The sequence below is a fragment of the Pollicipes pollicipes genome, unplaced genomic scaffold, assembly GCF_011947565.3.
Source record: "Pollicipes pollicipes isolate AB1234 unplaced genomic scaffold, Ppol_2.1 Scaffold_4881;HRSCAF=5763_pilon_pilon_pilon, whole genome shotgun sequence".
Taxonomy (NCBI): Eukaryota; Metazoa; Arthropoda; class Thecostraca; order Pollicipedomorpha; family Pollicipedidae; genus Pollicipes; species Pollicipes pollicipes.
The window spans coordinates 10,957,300-10,977,633 of record NW_023596576.1 but is presented as its reverse complement, the minus strand read 5'-3'; the positions used below and the strand labels follow the sequence as shown (position 1 = coordinate 10,977,633).

Here is a 20,334-nt window from a genome sequence, read left to right as displayed (position 1 = left end):
ATCCGCGGTTTTCTGCCGGTAGGGACCACTTTCCTAGCGGGTCCCCGGTCTCCGACCGATGGGGATCGCTTTCCTGACGGGTCTCCGGTCTCCGCCGACAAGGACCGCGGTCCGAGCAGGTCCACGATCTCTGCTGACAGGGATCGCTTTCCCAGCGGGTCCCCGGTTTCAGCCGATAGGGACCGCGGTCCCCAGCAGGTTCACGGTCTCCGCTGACAGGGACCGCTTTCCCTGCGAGTCCCCAGCCTCCGGGCCAGGACCGCAGGCCCAGCGGGTCCGCGGACCTGCAACCGACAGGGAACCGCGGTCCCAAGCGGGTTCCCGGTCTCCATCGACAGGGACCGCTTTCCCAGCGGGCCCACGGGTCTCCACCGCAGTGACCGGCCGTCCCCCACGGGTTCCCAGTCTTTATCCGACAGGGACCACTTTCCCTGCGGAGTCCCAGGTCTCCATCGTTCATGTACCGATTTTCCTGCGAGTCTCCGGGCTGCGGCCGACAGAGGACTGCAGTCCCAGCATGTCACACGGTCTCCGCGCTGTGAGGGACCGCGGTCCCAGCGGGTCCACGATCTCCGCTGACAGGGACCACTTTCCCAGCGGGTCCGCGGTCTCCGCCGTCAGGGACCGCGGTTCCAGCCGGCCAGCGCCACCGGGCGTGAGCAATAACTCGGCGACGCGAAGCATTGTCGCCGCGATTGGATCGGAGGTCAACAGGGCGCGGCGTGCCAAAATCGATCCCCGCTGGCGACGCGAAACCTGACACGTCTTGTCGACAACAGCTGGGTGGGGGCTGTAGGGTAGGCGCGCTCGCAATGCCGCAGTTGAAGGGAGAGGCCCATGCCCACTTCGCAGGAGGGGGTCTGCACGGAGCCGGCAGATTTACATCTCCGACGGCGTCCGCGCAGTTCGCGGCTGCCAGCGCCCATATATCCAGCGGTGCCAACGTTAGCACCTACCAGCTGGTGTTTTCTTCGCGACTGCGCGAGAGGTTATTGTGGTTACCGCTCGCCCTTCGGTCCGTTTGCAGATGCTTCTGCTAATGGCGACCGTGGACGTGCTGCTGAATGCTGTTTATCGTCTGAGTTTGACTTTGTCACATCTTCCGATGCTTCCACTCCAACCCGGCGATGGTCGTCGAGATGGCGTTCAGAAATTAGTGAATGGAACCTGATTTCCTCGCTTGTGACTGCAATATGGAGAAGGGTGTGCATTGCCATTCCAAAACTTCACATCAGTTGCTTCAATTCGATATGCTGAGCGTGGAGAGGAGGCCTACATCCCCTGCCCCCTGACGACACTGATTGCAGGAATTATTGTGTAAAAGGCAATTCCAAATGTCGGTAATTTTCAAAACATCACTTGCCAAGAAGGGCGTGCTTGGCCTATTTTTAACATTCTTGCTTGCACTTTTAAGATTGGCATTTCAACCAAAACAAGCTGTAAAAACAGCAAAATGAATAAATTCCACTCTTAGTAGCGTAACGCGTGATTGCCTGCAGAGCTAACATCAAATTAGATCGTTGTGTGTATTTTTGTCTACACCTAAAGGCTTGTGTTACATCCACAAATAAGTCTAGCATTTCCTAACTCCTTGGCAAAATCATTTTAATAGCACTTCGCAGCATGCTCTTACGCTAGCGCTGGAATGCAACTGCAAAATGGGAGCCCTCGAAATGATGTGATATCTGCAAGATGCAGCCATTCATCCGCGCAGTGCACCGAATCCAGCGTTGATATGCGTGCAGTTTTGCAGACAGCTATGCATTTGTGGGTGGATCCTAATTTGTCATGACTGAAACCGCGGAGGGCCGTATGGGGTCAATTCGGTTCTTCCCTTAGGGTTTTTTTAAGTGATTTCCAAACACTTTGGTATAACCGCGCCAAACTTGGTCCAGCTGTAGAAAATCAACCAGTGAATATATCGGCGCAACACATGAGGCATGTCGAATCAGATCGCTGACCTGTAGCAGGTGATAGGCCATAGCTGTCAACGAGGGCAATTCGTAGAAATCTTCCGAGCTGATGCGTGAATGGAATGGTAGACGAAGTCCTGCAAATTTGAAATCATTTCTTAGTCAATGAGACGGTGGAAGTAGACTACGACCAATTAATTGATCTTGGCTCAGGCACGAGGGCCAGATCAAGGTGAAAACTAACAGGTTTTCAGGTTTCAAAGCAGGTGTTCAGTCTCGATGTAATTGGACCCTAGTCTGGGCTCGATCTTTTCGAACCCGGACGTAAGTTGAGCCATTCAGATTGTGGGTGAGCTTGAGTAGGAATAGCCTGCGAACAGGGCACGCGATGTATGGGCCTGGGGTCAGATTATTTGTGGCTGGGTGCGATTGGTCCAATTGGATTTCGGAATATATTGTGTGTGGTTTGTCATGGGTCACTACAGCACTGCGAAAGCGCGTGTTAATAATTCGGTATCTAAAGGAAGTGTTTCACATTTATATGGGGTCTTGAACTGAAATAGCAACTTTGAAGACATTTCGGTGCTGTTCACAATCCTACCTTCCTTCAGACCTAAGCAGCTCTCAAGTTGCTGAGTTACACACGCCCGTGAAAATGGGGAAAGGAATGTCGAGGGGAGCATTTCATTCACCTTGGCATCTATGACGTCATAATAGCGCCATTCAGATTCTGCCATTCCATAAGACATGCGGCAATCAAGGTTAAAAAAAATCATTGTCGCGACTTTCATATCTGCGATTCGTGAGAACGATTTCTATGTAGAGCGTCCTTCAACTGGCTCTAAATCAATGTTGTGCAGGATGCGCTGGCGGATTCAAGCCATGGCGCATTAAAGAGCATATTTATCGAGCACAGAATTGTACTGGCCAAAGCAGTCTTTCCACTTAAAGGGCATACCAATATTGTGAGTGGGCTTGTTCCATGATGAATTATGTTTGCTTTGGTATCTTCAGATGTGAAACATTCCGTTTAAGGGAGAGCTAACTTGTCAAGACATCAGATAGCGTCAGGTTAAGGTGAGAGAGGACCAGTTTACAATTGCAGTAACGCGTCATGTCACGGCTCATATGATGAAGAGCTTGATCCCTTACAATGCAAGAGGCTCATTCGCTTTCACTCTGTCCGTGCAATTGCTCAGTTTATTTGACCGGCTGCCGTCTGACTCACTAAGCCGCAACTGGGTGGCCTCCTGCCACTTTAAACGTTTGCTGATTGCCCTTGGCTGGGACGGCCACCAGCCGGTAGTAGCAGCTGCGCTAGTGGTCAAGTGACGTCGTAGGGCAGAAGGTACCGTGCTGAACGTTGTGGCATGTTACGCTTTCGCGGCAAAATCTTGCCGTTGACTCACCAGGCGTCGTAAGGCGTCTGAAGAAATCGCCGCTTTGGCTCTCACACCGGATTATCACGTCTCTTTAAATGAAAAAAACAACTTATTTCTGGCACCTTTTGGTAACCAGAAGACCAAGATACCTTGTACTAACACACTGCCATTTTTCTCTGTCGCATCCTGAAAGTTAATGAGTGTCCTTGTGCCGTTTGAAGTACACTTTTTTCCCCAAACAACATCTGTTTCACATAACGGGGTCCCAACAATCTGAACAGCGTTCGCATATTTTCAACACACGAAGTCAGGCGTACCTCTGAAGACGCTGTCAGGAGACAATCAACGCAATACGAAGTATAGTGACACCTTGGCTCACCTGAATGGCACTGCACAAAGGCGAAAGGAATGTGCTGTCACGGTGCTCAGGTTAGTCGTATGTCTTTGTCAAAAATGGAAAATAAAAAAAAGTTTTGGCTACTTTTGCCACAGTTAACTTAAGTGCCATGTACTGATATTCTGTCGGTCTCCCGTTTTTTTCTCACTTTTCAAGTCATGGCTGCCCGGCTTCTCTTTTACATCCCATGTCTAACACTGAATGTTTCGTGAGAGGAAATGCTTTGCTACAAGGATGCTGAAGCATGTTCGGGCGTCAAAATATTCTGAAGCACGCAAGATAAAGTCAGCACGATTTGAGATCCTTCGTGCCAGTAAATGCATTTGGACATTTGGTTTGGTTATCTAAGACATTCGGTTATCCAAGCAAAAACTAAACTTTGTGTGTAATGATGTAATGAAAACATGAAGACAATGACAATGAAGACACAGAGCCATTTGTATGTAATGAAGACATTCTAGGCACTTACAGCACCAAAGACGAAGGCAAACGCAGCAGAGTGCCTCGTTTATCTCATAAGCCAGACGAATTCCCCCTAAAAAAGAGGTGGGTATTAAGTGGTGCTGCTGGGCATGACATTTTAACGACGGCTGCTATCAGTAAAAAGGTAGTTCGCTCCTGAGTTATACGGATTTGCAAGATCCAATCCCTATGTGCCGGCAATACCGGCGCTAAATCAGGGCGAACTTTTGCCCGAGGGGATTCCTTATTTCACAGCGCCAAGTAGCCAGGTTGAGCGCCAAAGCTTAGACTCCAGGCGCCATTACCATTCCGTGTCTGACCACGGTGCCCGCCCTTCCAGGCAGAGTTGAGCGCTAAAGCTTAGACCCCAGGCGCCAATACCATTCCCGTGTTTGACCGCGGTGCCCGCCCTTCCCGCAAGGGTGAGAGGCAGGTGACGCTATATAGCCCCAGCAGCTGAGAGCGTCATAAATCCTGAGTGACATGACGTATCTGGCCGTGGCGTGGCATATCAGATTCTGGTGAAGGCTAGATCCTGCAGGGTGGGACCCTAGTTAGTTCGTGCTGCCACCGATTCAAGCCGAACATGCTGCAACTATTGAAAAAGAAGCATGCACCGCCCAGGTGCCTCAAGAATACCGGAGTAACTGCAACCGTATTGGACTGAGAGGACTGAGAGTCTTCGCGGTGAGATATGCGTAACAAAAACTCGATCCCGAAGATGTCTCCAACAATATATATATATATATATATATATATATATATATATATATATATATATATAATGTGAAAAGAAATAAGAGAACGTTGTATCGCCATCTCCAGTTCTCATGCTATCTTTCGTTTTGTCAGCCGTATGGTCTTCGCGCTGCATACTGTTTTCAAAGGTTTGGCTTCAGCATGACCCCAGTCGGAGATCAGTACATTACCTGTATTCAGAGGTGGCAAAACGTTCCGACGTAGTGGATACAGTCGACGACGAAAATGGATATTTTTACGCGACGTTTAGCGTGAAAAAAGCTCGACTGCCTTATTGTCATTTTGTGTCATATGGCGCCGCGTCGCGTTGCTGGGGAATATTTTTGCCAGCAGGAATTTGGCCGTCTGCACAGGTACACTTTTACCATACGTACCTTTGTCGCAGCGGCTCTTTAGGCCATCACGCACCGCTGCCATATCATAGGATGCCACCTCACCTTAGTTAGAGGATGTAACATGTAGTGTCAATATTCTGTCATTTTAGCACCCGTCGGTGGCTAGAAGTTTTACCTTTAAACCGCAAAATTGTCTTGTTTCTGAAAAGGTGCGTCTGAAAAGCTTCTTCGAGCGTTCCCCGTAGACATACCCGCCTCCGCTAGAGGAGAATATAGCGCTGCCTTCGGCCTAGCATCGGCAGTACAATCCGTCCCGGCTTAATTAGGTGACCTGTTTTGTCATCCCAGGCGACGTCTTCCAGCCATTATAGGAGACGGCGTCCCCGCTGCTCGCTGATGTGAATCTCATCAGACAGTTCCCGCGTTGTCGGGAGAACACATTTCGGCGCAAATTCGATGCCGTCCTAGTGTAAGAAACGGAGTAATTCACTTAGGAAGCGAACTGTAATTAACGGTTTACGTCAAATGACTCCGGCGAGGAAACAAATGATCCAAGGACTTTAAAAGCATTTATCTGCGTTGTGTTGCAGTGATTGCTTCCCGCTTTGTAGGCCAGCTTAGAATGTCTAGATCGATTGTCGGGATTTTGAAGCTTTTACTGGTCACGTAGTTTAAAAAATGGGCTTCTTCAGGAAGCCATATGCAAGTCGCCGTTAAGCTCACGTGCCGTGGAAAGCTGGAAATACGCTGCTGGACCCAGCGTTCGTTCGCAGTGCGTCGCACTACATAAAGTCAGACGTATTCATACTCAGCTCAAGTAGCCTGGACAAGAGTCGAAAGATCTCAGCTTTTAAGGATGTTGGCTACCTTCTAAAGCTCATTACGATGGTTACGAAGGCTGTTTGATGTATTGTTCCACGACATATGATCGACTGTGAGCTATTTGATAACACGCACGGACTATGCACTCCGATCTCTTTGACGGCAGGAACTCACCAACAGCCGCCGCCTCCGTGGTCTACACAGAGGAAAGAAGCGGGCATTTTCCGGAATCGCTACCCAGCGGCACTGGGCTCCGAGTCCCAGAGCAAATCCATGGTTTTGGTTGGCTGGCAAGAAATGGCAGCTGGCAGCTGGCCAGCGTGGGTTCGTAACATGACGCGAATCACTCGGTATAAATCCGAAGCATAAGCATAAGTAAACTGAAACCAATCAAGAGCGATTCGACGCATTCTCACACATCTCCTGAACACTCCCAAGAATGAGCATTTGAATGTTTGCCGTAACTGCTGAAGATTGAAGTTTGCGTTGAAATTGGCTGATAAACATGACAGTATGGGATCAAAACAGCTATCGTTTGTCAAGTTGTTACGCCCTTGTGGTCCCCTTTTCGAATTTCTGTGGATTTCCTTGTAAAAACGAAGATCTCTTCAAGAAAAATAAAGCCTTTTGTCCTTTGTTCAAAACCGTCATGATAGTTTCCGATAGTGAACGGGGAGGGAGAGGGTGTGGGTGGGATGAAATGCGTTGCCCCCCCCCCCCCCCCCCCCCGATTATAAAAGTGATGACGGGTAGCTGCTCTGAATGGAGACAAGAAATATAAAGGAAAGTGTCCTGCACAGAAGTCAGCATTTTTACTATGCTTGTGAACGCCCACCACTAGGCTGAGAATGGAAAATATCCGAACATTGCGCAACAGTTGGAAAAGCGCCACACACTTAGCTCCTTGCGCGGCTTTCGAAGCTTTCAACGGCTTGCAATACCCGAAAGCATGTTCCCAAGATATTCCTTTTCGAGAGCTGTAGTTGAGTTTCAAAGTTGAGGATTGCATGGCGTGACAGATGAAGTATAATTCAGTAAGTGAGAAGTTTCCTACTTGCGTCACAAAAGTGGGCAGTCTAAAAATATAAACCACGTAAAAAGGTAAAACACACGCATTCACGCACACACGCATGCATGTATATCTGCAACTTGCAATATGTCTACGTTTTAAGTACATATGTGTAACACAACCCGTAACAGTTTTGTGCTGCCCCAACGAGTGTTCCATTATGCCGCGAACAGAAAGCCTCGTGATACTGACTGCCACCACTGCGTCATTTTCGAATTCCGTTCAAACCTGTGTGATCTTCTGCACACACGGGGCACGCCGCAGTGCATTTCAGTGTGCAGCCACGTCGTTGCGAAGCCAGACCTGAGCTATGCGCAGAACGGCACAAAATAGCTGCTGAGCTTGGGGTTTGCGCTGATGGCCTCCGTCCAACTCCCTCGAAACAAGTAAGCTTGCTGGATTCAACCCGTGTGAGGTTGACCTGGAGCCGAACCGAACTGAACCGAACCCACGCCGCGCCGCTACGGTTGGGAGCTGAGATGTGCGTCCACACCCGCGGTTGGTCTTGCGGACGGCCCACTGACGGCCAAACGACACTAGGCCGCGGTGACCCCGGGGAGCAAAGCCGTTCTGTGTCTGGGGATCGCCGCGCCGCTGACCAGCTGCAGCTGCCGACAGCGGGCCGCTGCAGCTGCTTAGACGCCCTGGAACAGCGAGCAGATGCCGAAGCTGCCTCTCCGCTGGCTGAAGGTGCCCATGAGAACTATCGTCGTCTCAAGGAACTAGACACTCGACTAGATTGCGATGTAAATCTGGCGGCAGTAAACCCCCTCAACCGCTGTCTGGAAAGATCCGTTTGTGGCACCGGCGTTACCAGACAACGTTCCCGACGGCCTCTCGTGCACCCCGACGTAACTTGTCGGCCGGGCCTTGCTCGTCGGACTACCGGGATGAACACGGCCGGAGGCCATTCCTCCACGCCCGCGGCCTCCCCCGCCCCGAGGCGTCGGCGGCCGTCCCAGAGCGAGCACCCTGCGCGGCACTCGGCGGCGGTGGCGACGGCCTGTGCCGCCGGCACGACGCGCGCCGGGGAGTCTCCTAATGAGACGGGAAACGTCAGCTCGGACTGATGGCATTTGGAGTCTGAGCCGGCAATGAGCGTAACCCCATCCGACCGAGGGTGCACGACCATCGGTTGCGCGTGCGCCGATCTCTGGAGCACATATGGAGCCTGAGCCGGCAGTGAGCGTAACCCCATCCGACCGAGGGCGCACGACCGTCGGTTGCGCGTGCGCTGATCTCTAGAGCAGATAGGGGGGCTGGGAGGGCTCTTGCTCTGTGTATACTCTGCGCACGCTCTCGTGTGCCATTAGGGGCGTATGTGGGATTTCAGGTCGACGAGGGGGCACAACGTGTCGCAAGTACCGCATGCGCGCGAAATATTTGTTTACGGCTACAAACCAAGGAGGTATAGAGACGAGACCAACACTTCAAAGTGTTCCTTTGCTCAGACATCTAGTTCATTACCAACACCGTCAAGTGAAAATGTCAATGGGCCCGTACACGTCACGGTGCGACGCATCGCCATTGCCTTTGCCAATCCATGAAGATGAGCGGAGTGATGCTGTTGTGATACAAGTATAAATGATATACTTCTGATTTGTCCCAGAGCTGAATCACCCGAGAAAGACTGATTCCTATTGATTCGGAGTTAGGGGTGTTTCAAAAGATTTAAATCAAGACTGATGCACCAAAATTTAATGTAAATCACGAGTCATTTCTGATGCCCAATCGCACGCAGTGCAAGTATGCCAACGGTTATGATCTCGGTTGCTTACAACGCAAGAAGTTCTGAACTGCGCTGTAAAGCTACGGTGAACTCTATGCAGCCTAATAAAATTAAAAAGATGAGTGTTGTGGATGAAAAGCTGGAATAACCTTATAAGGTCGCTGACCTGTGGCAGGCTAAAGCCAGGCCATGTCTGCAAGTAAAGGCAACTCCAAGGAAGTTTACAACAACGGGGTGTTGAACGAAACCACACAGCTTTGAAATGGTTTTTAAACAAAAGACAATTACAGTTCGGATTAAAACTAGTTTCAGTGACCCTAGGTCAGGTAGAAAGTTTCTGCGGATTTCAAATCAAGGCTAAAACTAAGTTGTTTTTGCTGGAAAAGTCACTCCATGGTTAGTTTTAAATCGCATATTTCTAATTCCTACATCACAAGGCCTTCAACATATTTCGTAGTAAGACTTTAGAAACGTTAGGGGAGGTCATTGGCCTAAAATGACCCGATCAGTATTTTTGGTTGAGGACCATACCACCTAGAGTAGTTCTTGACGCTGAATATGAATTCAGATATCACTATAATCTCTGAGATTTTGGGTCGTTTTGACCTAATGGTCAAGTAAGAATGCTGATCTCATAACAACACGATTGATCTTTTGCTTAGAAACGGCATTTATGTAAAAACTAATTGCTTGATGATGCCTTAGGACACTACGGGCAACAATCTAGGGTTTGACTTTGCTCGACTCGTTTATTAGAAGGTCACGACCTAGAGACCTAAATATTTGACACAAATGAACTCACATACAAACCTATCTACCTTGTGAATTTAGTATGCTCGATCAACTTTTCAAATCTCAAAGAGTTAAATTAAGCGCCACCTTCGTGTGTCGTATTCAACCGGCCACCCAGTGACTGTAAGTCAACATCTATTGAACGGCACTTCCCATAAGTTTCACTCTATTCCCGATGGTGCGGATTCATAAGTCAACATCTATTGAATGGCACTTCCCATAAGTTTCACTTTATTCCCGATGGTACGGATTCACGCTTGAATGTCACTGACCTCTTAAACACTAAACCGAAAGGTTGCAACCGGCTTCGAGCAAAGTTTGTTGGCAGCACAACCGCTCGGAGACCTACTCTTCGTTCTGGCCCAAAGGGTTCGCGCTTAAAGAAAAATGTTACAAAAAATAGCGAAGAGGGAAATTAAGAAATAATTATGATAAAACTAATTACAGTAAGCAACTGAAACGATATACATTTTTAAAAGATTGCACCGAGCTTTACTTAGTTCAGTGCATAATCACGGCCACCGCGCTGTTCTGAGCTCTGCCGCAATCATGCATCTCGGGGTCAATAAGCTTTTAGCACACTAACGACCGAACTTCAATGTTGTTTGCTCCTGGACATGATGAAAAGGCAAAGTTTGATGACCTTAGCAGTGATAAATGGTTGCGACATACCAGAAGCTTTCAAGGTATGTAGCTTTTTTAAAACAGCGGAAGCTTTGTCTTTTCTGTGCCAATCATCACCTGGCACCAAATTCACGGGGTGGGTTGATCTATATTGTGAACTCACTTATGTCAGAATTCGAGGTTCCTAGGTCATGACCTTCGCGTGAAGTAGGGTCAAGTGAAGTCAAACTCAGGATTGGTGTCGCAAAGTGCTACCAGACCTTCTTAAAACGCCTAGAACCCAAATATCTATTCTAATCAAAATATTATTTATGTTTATTTAAGATCAGTGACCATTGACATTTAGAAGGTTATGATGACCGAAAGCCTACCTCACTACCTCCTCAAAGTCCTGCTTTGTTATCTTGCAACAACCATATGCACGGCGAAGCTGCCTCAAACATCTCATTTCTCAATGCTGTTCTAAATTTAAATGTTAAGCACCATGGCAATGCAGGGCCTGTTTACTCGGCATGCCCCATAAAGCATGTGATAACCTTTTATTTGCTTATCATTCACATTGTTCCACTCTTCGCTCTCGCTACCCCGGGTTCCTGTTCCGCGAAATGACTTCAGTAGCCGATACGCTCACAAACCCCCTCCCTACTCCTGTTCCTCAGTCATAATCCGCCCGCGTCAGCTGGAATAGCCATTCAATCATTACAACTTACACATTATGACGCTCTTTCTCTATACGTGATGATGAATGGCTAATGCATTACAGCAATCTTCACTAATGCATGTTCTCCGTTCAAGCAGCTTAGTTGGTGAAGCGTTGGTCACATGGGCCAATATGTCACAAACAATTAGGCTCGAACTATGAAAATTCTAGGTTATGCTCTATCAGGAGTAATCAATTTCCCAAACACCAGGGCTGGAAGCAAGTGCGGACTTGATACATATTGTCCACATCATTGGAGTGCTTCGCATCATGTGTCTTTGACTGCATGGCCTTGAAAAGTTCCTCATGCCCCTTAACAACCCCAAAGTGGTGCGGCAAAAAAGTGTGGGAATTGGGGTTTTTGCTGTAAAAGTTGCATATGTTCCTACACTCCCCATAATACACTCCCTTGATCCGCACCGGAGATTATGCGCACCCGCTAGTGCACCGCATGTTGTGCTGAAGTTGTCTTGTGCGCAGCTCCACTTCGAGGGAGGTGTTAGGTATGTGGCGAGATGTGTGAAGATCGGGCTAGCGGCTGTGGAGGGGTGTTGAGAGTGGGCAGCGCCCTCCGGCCACCGAGGCTATTTAGTTACCGTAAGTGTTCCACATTCGTGTGCGGTTTTCAACTGAAATAGCCATCTTGAAGATCGTTCGGTGCAGTTCGCAGCCTTGTCCCTCTGAAGACCTAGGGCCTTCCAGCTTCTGTCACTGGCCATGCGGCGACCAAGGCCAATAAGAATATAATGATCGAGTTATTTATACCTGGTTTTTCGTGAGCACGATTTTCAGATATAACGACCGGCAACCGGCTTCCAATCCATGTTGTGCAAGATACAATGACGCAATAAAGCAATGACACATTAAGGAACATATTTCCTCGACACACAAATTTTGCTGTCTAGAGCAGTCTTTTTTCTTTAAAGTATTCCAAAAAACATAAGTGAGTTATAAACATACCTGATGCCTCCTTCAATATCTTCAAATGACGAACATTTTGTTTAACCTCGCGTGTGTAATTGTGTGTGTTGTGTGTGAATGTCGTTTCATGTAACGTCCAGCTAGGTCGAGCTGTACCCTTGGGGACCAAAGTTGGCTTTGTGAGTATCATAGATTTAAACCTTGATGGTGCGTTCAATTTAGCGAAAAGCCAAGGTTTGAGCTCATTATTATATAAGGAGTAATATCCACAAGTTTCATAGTATGTGTTTATGTATTCAAAAGAGCATGAAAAAATCCCGACAGGCTTTAACCGTTATGGCTCCCTCAGTGACTGTTCGCACTTCATTTCATTTCACAAGCTAGTAAAATTCTGATCCACGTGTCTTTTGATCTTTAAGACAATCTGATTCAAAAAGAGTTCCGCCCCTGAAAAGCGTTTACCTAAGCCACAAAAGCAGCACCAGTAGGTTGACATGACATTTGCGTAGTACACACCAGACAAATGACCTCGAAAAGGAATGTAGCATAAATAGTGGGCACTAGGGTGGCACTAGCTGTCGCGATGAAACACGTCTGTTAAGGTTTGGTTTATGACAAACGGCCATCGATTCGTCAATCTTAAGCGCAGCCGCACCTTTGCAGGCACGCACCGTTTTGAGAGCCTGCCTTTCGCGAGACGGAAGATGTGGAATTTTTCAGAAATGGAGATATCCCATGGATTGAATCTGACATCAAAGCTAATGTGTCCCAGGACCCCGCCATCCACAGATGGGGAGGGAAGGGGGGAACTCGCCCTTGGCTACACCACTGCCGAACAATGTACTTCTTTGGTAATTGTGGCACGGGAGGATGGGTTTGAACATGGCAGCATTTTGTCGTCAGTGTGTCAGTCTTTTAATGCATTCCTTAAAATTTGATCCCCTCCAAAGATTTCCTCAAAGAAATAGCCCCGGACCATTACGTCTATGAATCTCGTACAATGTGAAGTAGGTCAAATTAGGCATTCAATAGATTCAAAATCCTGTGAAAAAGCAGATTCTTGAAACACTGGAAACACCAGTCTCCACATGTTGGGCTGTACGGTATCTTAGGCTCATTTTAGTATTACCTTGATTTTAGGGAGACAATTAGTCAGATAGACTCTAAAGGGCCGCACTGCACGGTTGCTTCGGGCGCAGCCATGATATAATGCATCTGACAAACACTGAAAATGTGAAACTCATCAAGGAAAGGTTCGGGGCTCGAGTCCATGATGAGGTTCACATTTTCAGAGTTTGTCAGGCAAACATCATCATCTACCTTCAAAGCGGCCGCACAATATGGTCACTCACGGCCGGAGAATGCATAATATATTTGGAAATATTATTTGGGGCTCCGTGGCTCTTCAGTGAAGTACTACGACTCAGGAGTGTAGTGTGTTGATAGAACTTGATTGCTGTCCAAAAATGGTTGCATAAAACATCCAAGGATTTTTCTGAAGCCTCATCACGCAGGGCCCGTTGCACAGTGCTGCTCGCAAAATTGCCTCCGGCCTCAACCAGTTACGACCACCAGCGACAACTGGCGATCTAAACGGGCCTATCTGCCGGCCTGCCCGTCGGCCGAAGACGAAGCGTCCGGCCCGACATGGTCTGACCGTGAACAGCGTCTGTGTGTCTGCCAGATGCGCCAGCTGACCTGACCTAACCTGACCTGACCTCACCCGGCCGTTTGCAGGGTGCCTGTGCGCTGGTCTGTGCGCCGGCTGGGCGGACGCGGACACATTCAGCGCCCAGCTGCGGATGATGTGGTACAGCCTGATGGTGGTCTACATGACGTACGCGCTGATGCCGCTGCCGCTGCGGCTCTGCGTGCTGCTCGGCTCGCTGACAGCCGCCATCCACGTCAGCCTGCTGCTCGTGCTCGCCTCGGTATGCCCCCCCCCCCCCTCCCGATCGCTCGCACACGGCTCGCTGACGGCCGCAATCCACGTCAGCCTGCTACTCGTGCTCGCCTCGGTATGCCCCCCCCCCCGATCGTTCGCACACGGCTCGATGACCGCTGTCATCCACGTCAGCCTGCTGCTGTGCTCGCCTCGGTAGCCCCCTCCCCCATCCCATCCCCCTCGCACACGGTCCCCGGTCACAAGTCAAATGAAAAAGTCGAACACAAAAGTAAAAAGGGGTAACAGTCGAGTCTGAGAGAGCAGAATTTCAAGTGAAGAGGGATGGAGGTTTAAGTCGAATGCAACAAAATCGAGGACAAATAGTTGGAAGGAGTAAATAGCGACGGGGGGTAACAGTCGACGTTGATGTAGATCACAGAAACTAAAAAAGTGGCCAAAATGATTTAAGAAAGAAAAGTTACCAGGATTTGAGGCCCGACATCGAATGAGTTGCCTTGCTTCGCATTGCTAGTCTCTGTAATCAGGCCCCACTCTCACCCGACAAACTCTCTCAGGTCGAGATGATGTGGTCTATTTGACACGTACCAGAAGCTCTCCGGTCCATACTAATGTTTTGTCACCTCCCCCCGCCCCCTTCCTCCGCCCCGACTGGACCGACCGCACTAGCCACCGCCATCTCCGCCAGAACCCGTACTGGTAGGCCTGGAACGAGGATATGTCTTCGGCCCGGTCTGTTCCGACGCACGCCTGTCCTCTCTCCTCAGGAGCTGTGGCCGGCCTGGAGCGATGCCATTTCCTTTACCCGGTCTGTTCTGACGCCTGTCCTCTCTCCTCAGGAGCTGTGGCCGGCCTGGAGTGTGGTCGCCTCGCTGCTGCTGTTCGCCGGGATGAACGTGGCCGGCATGTACACCCGCTTCCTGACCGACCGCAGCCAGCGGGGAGCATACCTAGAGACGCGACGAGCCATCGCCACTGCCCTGCATGCTCAGCAGGAGAACGACAAGCAGGAGAAGCTGCTACTCTCCAGTGAGGAGCGGCCGTGAGGCTCCCTTCTCCGCAGCCCGCTCTGTCCGACGCCTCGCCCCAGCCAGGCGGATTGCGGAGATTTCATAGCTGATTATGGAATCCCCGCGGCGCAGTGCCGCTCCTTTTTTGTTCGTTTCATTTAGCATGCGTTGCTGGTGACGAAGACGCTATTTTTGTTTCTTTTTTGCGTCAGTCTTTCGTGTTCAGATCCCTTTGTTTAGTCAGCTGTTTTATCTTAATATATGGCTCATATAATATAATATATGTCATATGTCATAATGCCATGAAAATGTCAAATGTCATAATGTCAATAATCATGTCATAATGTTAATAACAACATGTCATAAATGGCTCGGCCACTGGCAGGATATAGTAAAACTGAAACTCAATTCTTGCCTGAGTACCCGGTTGTTTTCATCGGGCATCGCTAAATGTTCGTTACTTGGCCTCCTCAGCCACCCCCTCCCCTCCCCCAAATGCAGCTAATTTCTGGACGAGGCTTACGAGCCATGTTGCAACCCGACTGAGATCAATCCAGACCACGCAGTGCCATCGAAAGGCCTCCGCAACCTGGTCGGTGTTTGGCAGTCCAACGCGTCTCGCTGACGTCGCAAAACGTCCTGCTGATGCCACAAAACGTCCCGCTGACGTTGCAAAGGTCCTGCTGACGTCACAAAACGTTCCGCTGACGTCGCAAAACGTTCCCCTGACGGCCCAAAACGTCCTGCTGACATCGCAAAACATCCTGCTGACGTCGCTAACGTGCCGCCACAAAACGTCAAGCCGACAGCCGGTGTGTGGACGTGGCGCCACTGCCATCGCCAGCGCCATCTGATGACCACCCTCGCCTCTGCCGGTAGTCTTGCCGCGGTTCGTGGCTCTGGAAATGATCAGAGACATCTCGCGGAGTGACCAGGAACCGTCGCCTACGGGCGCACCTGCTGAAGGCCAGTTCCACAAGATTTACATCCACCGCTGCGAAAATGTCAGCATCCTGTTCGCAGACATCGTCGGCTTCACTGGTCAGTGTCCGGGGCATACCCCCCTGCGAGCGCCCACCACCGCGCTCCTGGTGGCATAAAAACTGGCTCCCCGTGAAGATGAATTACTCGCCCGTGCGACGCCTCAATACATACTGATTCGCCGAGGCCAGACGCTCCCAACAGGGGAGTTCCCCCAAGCGGAATACGTGATGTAGCAAAACCAGGTCTGAGTCTAGAAAGATGACCGTCCAGGCTGTGTAAGCAGGTAGATGGGGGCTAGAGTGCAATGGTTTCACATGCAATGATTAAAGGATGGTATCAGTGTCTGCATTAATATGGACCGTTGAAGCTTGAGCGAGATAACGATAGTGAAATTTTACATGGCTCGAATACAAGTGCTGTGTGGATCAGTTTCCGAGACCCAGAAGTCGTTTGCATGATTATATTCACACTGAGAGGCAAAAACACGCCTGGCTTAAGCTTTCATGATAGCAGCAATGATAATGTCATTTAGCCGCAGGCGGAATCATAGCTTGATCCATCATTAAGGGAAATGGATCCACGACGGTAACACTGAACTAAGATAATAAGCAATAGAGGTGAGGAGGCGATCGAGCATACAGTACAGAGATACTGGTTTATGCCGGAGGCTGTACTACACTGGATGGGCACTGACCACGTACGTTCGATATCTTCCTGCTCGCATCATTGCTTTCTTTTAACTCCCGCTTTGGGCCGCAGCCAAGGGGTTTTCCATTCTCTTGTTGTTTTTACGGTTCTTTCTTTTTTTATCCCGTTTACAAAGCACATGCTACGCCTGTTATTGGTATTTGACTTCCTGCTCTCTTCTATGGAGGGGGGGGGGGGGGAGAGAAGGGCAGGATACGCAACTTTGGTCGCACTAACACTGATTCTGAATTAATTCTGGCTTCTGACACGGCTTGCCTTCTGGTGTTGGACGGTCAAGCCGATACCAATCCCGGTGCGTCCACTTCTCATCCCGCTGATGACCAGTGACGGATATCGAAACCGACCCTGGCATTGCAGCCGCCATTTTTGACCCCGCCGCTGACTTCCGCTCGTCTCTGACGCACGGTAATGCTTCTGCTCGGCGAAAGTCTGCTCCCCTGACGACCCTTTTAACGACGCCGACCCTTTTAACGACGACCCTTTTAACCCACACTTTTAACTACGCCTCCGAACCCATTCTCGATTCTCTCAGCTCGTGCCTGGCGGTTCTACTCACATTCAACGAGATAGACAGCACTGACATTCTGAGGACCTTGTACGAACTTGTTGGATGGTTCCAATGAATTATATGTGTTGCTCGGCGGGGTCAATGTTAACAATCCAGTTTCAAATCGCGGCTCACACACGGGATTGACCACCGATATCGCATAATCGAAGACTTGATTGGCATGAGTTGGCCCTTGGTACAAAGGTGATATACGCATTTTTATTGTCGCACAACAAGTTCTCATCCATCGATCTTCCGTTTTGTCCGGCTCTGATCGGCACTTTGGTTGAACGGCTGACTCAGATAGCTATAGCGATTATCAATATCCGATCGGAACGCATACAAACTTTATCCTCACTAATGGCCCCGCTTCTAACTCGGTACCGCGGCGCAGCTCGTGGGAAGAAAACTGGTCACACGTGTCACGAAATAATGAGTCGTGGATCACGAGTATTTCGCACCCCCAGAACAGGAAAAGGAGACAAACCAGTGCCACAGTGGACTCAAGAAGTGGCGAAGTCCACTGCAAGCCCCTCCCCCCAAGAAAAAAACCTTCCCAACTTATGTTTGTAGTGAAGGCATTCATCACCTAATGGCAATAAATCAAGAGAGGGCAAAAGCTAAACTGACCATCAGAGAAGCCAAACGTAACACTTTCGAGCGATATTTTGTGACCACCCAGTTTTTACATCAAGCATCACTGAGACCTGATCTGCGTGATCTGCCATGATCTGCTGTTACGTCAGACACATGGCCATCCTTCGGCACAACTCTTGTCTCACTCCTCTCGTATCTTGAACCTTCCGTCGCTGTCTTTGTGCTTTGGTTTTTGGCCTATTCTGTGCCTGCCGTCACACTTCAACCAACACAGGACTGCTTTCTAATGTGCCCTTTCTCTGGCTGCCGTGTTCCGCCGAGCACACGGCAGCACGCAGCCGGTCCTCAGTGTAGTGCTCCGCCAAGCACACAGTAGCACGTAGCAAGTTCTCAGTGTGGTGCTCCGCCAAGCACACAGTAGCACGTAGCAAGTCCTCAGTGTAGTGCTCCGCCAAGCACACAGTAGCACGCAGCCAGTCCTCAGTGTAGTGCTCCGCCGAGCACACAGCAGCACGCAGCCAGTCATCAGTGTAACCGATTCTGACATGCCGCGTGCATTCCATCGCTGCCTCAGGCCTCAGTGGTCTGGCTTCCGTCCGGCGATGCGTCGCTCCTCACACTGTGAAGGATGGCACCAGCTGACCCGCGGTGTGGTCGGCGTCTGGCCCGCGGCGTGGTCCGTGTCTGACCCGCGGTGCTGTCCGTGTCTGACCCGCGGCGTGGTCCGTGTCCGGCCCGCGGCGTGATCCGTGTCTGGCTCGCGGTGCAGTCCGTGTCTGGCCTGTGGTGTGATTCGTGTCTGGCCTGCGGTGTGGTCCGTGTCTGGCCTGCGGTGTATTCCGTGTGTGGCCCGCGGTGTGGCCCGTGTCTGACCGGCTAGTAGTTCGCGTCTGACCGGCGGTGTAGTCCGTGTCTGACCCACGTGTCTGGCCCGCAGTGTAGTCCGTGTCTGACCGGCGGTGCAGTCCGTGTGTGAACCGCGGTGTGGTCAGTGTCTGACCCGCGATGTTGTCAGTGTCCGACCGGCGTTGCAGTCCGTGTCTGACCCGCGGTGTGGTCAGTGTCTGACCCGCGGGGTGGTCAGTGTCTGATCCGCGATGTGGTCAGTGTCCGACCGGCGTTGCAGTCCGTGTCTGGTCCGCAGTGTAGTCTGCATCTGACCCGCGTGTCTGGCTCGCGGTGTAGTCCGTGTTTGACCGGCGGTGCAGTCCGTGTCTGACCCGCGGTATGGTCAGTGTCTGATCCGCGGTGTGGTCAGTGTCTGACCGGCGGTACAGTCCGTGTGTGACCCGCGGTGTGGTCAGTGTCTTACCGGCGGTGCGGTCCATGTCTGACCCGCGGTGTAGTCAGTGTCTGACCCGTGGTGTGGTCAGTGTCTGACCCACAGTGTAGTCCGTGTCTGGCCCGCGGTGTGGTCCGTGTCTGGCCCGCGGTGTGGTCCGTGTCTGGCCCGCGGTGTGGTCCGTGTCTGGCCCGCGGTGTGTTGTGCGTCATGCCATCCCACGCTGTGCTTTACTGCGGTCCACGACTGGCCGATTGTGCCATTCATCACACTATGACACACAGCTGCGTTTCCGTCTGACCGATGTCTAACTTGCGCATCATCCGTCACTGGCGCAGTCGTCCGACGTTTGGCGTATGCGCTTCCCGCCACACCATGACACACACACGCAGCTGTGGCGCGATGTGGGCGGCGCCGGCGCTGGCGTGTCCGGCCGCCGCTGGCGCCGAGGGCGGCGGGACGTCTGTCATCCGCCACGAACCCGCGCCTGACCGCTGGTTAATCCGCCGCCTGACGTGTCGCCGGACGGCGGCGGTCCCGGGCCGCGGGCCCGGGTCATGCAACGGTGACGGCTTTGGCCTAATTAGGACCCGAGACCACGGAAGTCGAAGGGTCTTAGCACTCACGGAAATGCCGAAATGCGGCACCCAATGCCGAGCAAAAAAATGCCGAACGAAATGACGACACGCCGAATCACACGGAAAGCGACGAAACGACGCAGTCTGCGACGTTAGGTCGTTGTGGTTTTAAGCCATAGCTCGTCCCCAACACCCAGCGCAGTACCGCAACACACAGGTTGCGGTACTGTGCTGAGGGGTCAGGTCGTAGCCTGGGGTCTGCCGCATTTGCCTTGCGGATGTTTATCTAGGTCTAGATCGGATTTTTGTGATGTCCTTTGACAAAGAGTTATGTAGTGTATTGTTACATTCTTGCCGTTGAACATAAAACTCACCGAATTTCACGCCGAGCCCCATGCGGGGCATGCAGTGACACCTCTCACGAGGCACGCTGTAGCTCTGCACCGCGCCGCCAGTCTTTCAGTTCCGAAGTAGCTGGGACATGTTCAGTGACGAGTAAGCAGTCGCGCTCTCCGGAAGGCCGCTCCTCTGAAATGCATCGTCCAGAGAAGCGGCCATGCATCGTCTTGACGTCGAAGGGCGTGCCCGAGCTGTCGCCAGGGGGGGGGGGGGGAGGTGGTTCCAGCGGTGGTGCCTGCGGTGTCGCGCCTCACCCGCCGTGATCGCAGCTGGTCGCTCCCTCGACGCCGACGCTATGCCTCCTCCACAGCGCTGGCGTCCCTCTGCAGCGCCAACGAGCTCGTCAAGCTTCTCAACAGGCTGTACGCCCGCTTCGACCACATCGCCCACGTAAGAGGAGCGGACGCCGCGCGCGCCGCCG

General features: G+C 51.0%; 2 protein-coding genes across 2 annotated transcripts in view; both read left to right on the top strand.

Annotated features, from left to right (window-relative positions):
- Nucleotides 1–14,511, top strand: part of LOC119099817 (adenylate cyclase type 4-like) — a 47,543-nt gene extending 33,032 nt beyond the window's left edge. The window contains exons 4-5 of the mRNA XM_037222897.1: nucleotides 13,643–13,836; nucleotides 14,497–14,511. Of these exons, the coding sequence (XP_037078792.1) occupies nucleotides 13,643–13,836; nucleotides 14,497–14,511 (209 nt within the window). The remainder of the gene's footprint in view (nucleotides 1–13,642; nucleotides 13,837–14,496) is intronic.
- Nucleotides 14,512–14,672: 161 nt separating this feature from the next.
- The window catches only part of LOC119099816 (adenylate cyclase type 8), a 50,713-nt gene continuing 45,051 nt past the window's right edge, over nucleotides 14,673–20,334 (top strand). The window contains exons 1-3 of the mRNA XM_037222896.1: nucleotides 14,673–14,837; nucleotides 15,698–15,859; nucleotides 20,224–20,303. Coding sequence (XP_037078791.1) covers nucleotides 14,699–14,837; nucleotides 15,698–15,859; nucleotides 20,224–20,303 — 381 coding nt within the window. The 5' untranslated portion in view covers nucleotides 14,673–14,698. The remainder of the gene's footprint in view (nucleotides 14,838–15,697; nucleotides 15,860–20,223; nucleotides 20,304–20,334) is intronic.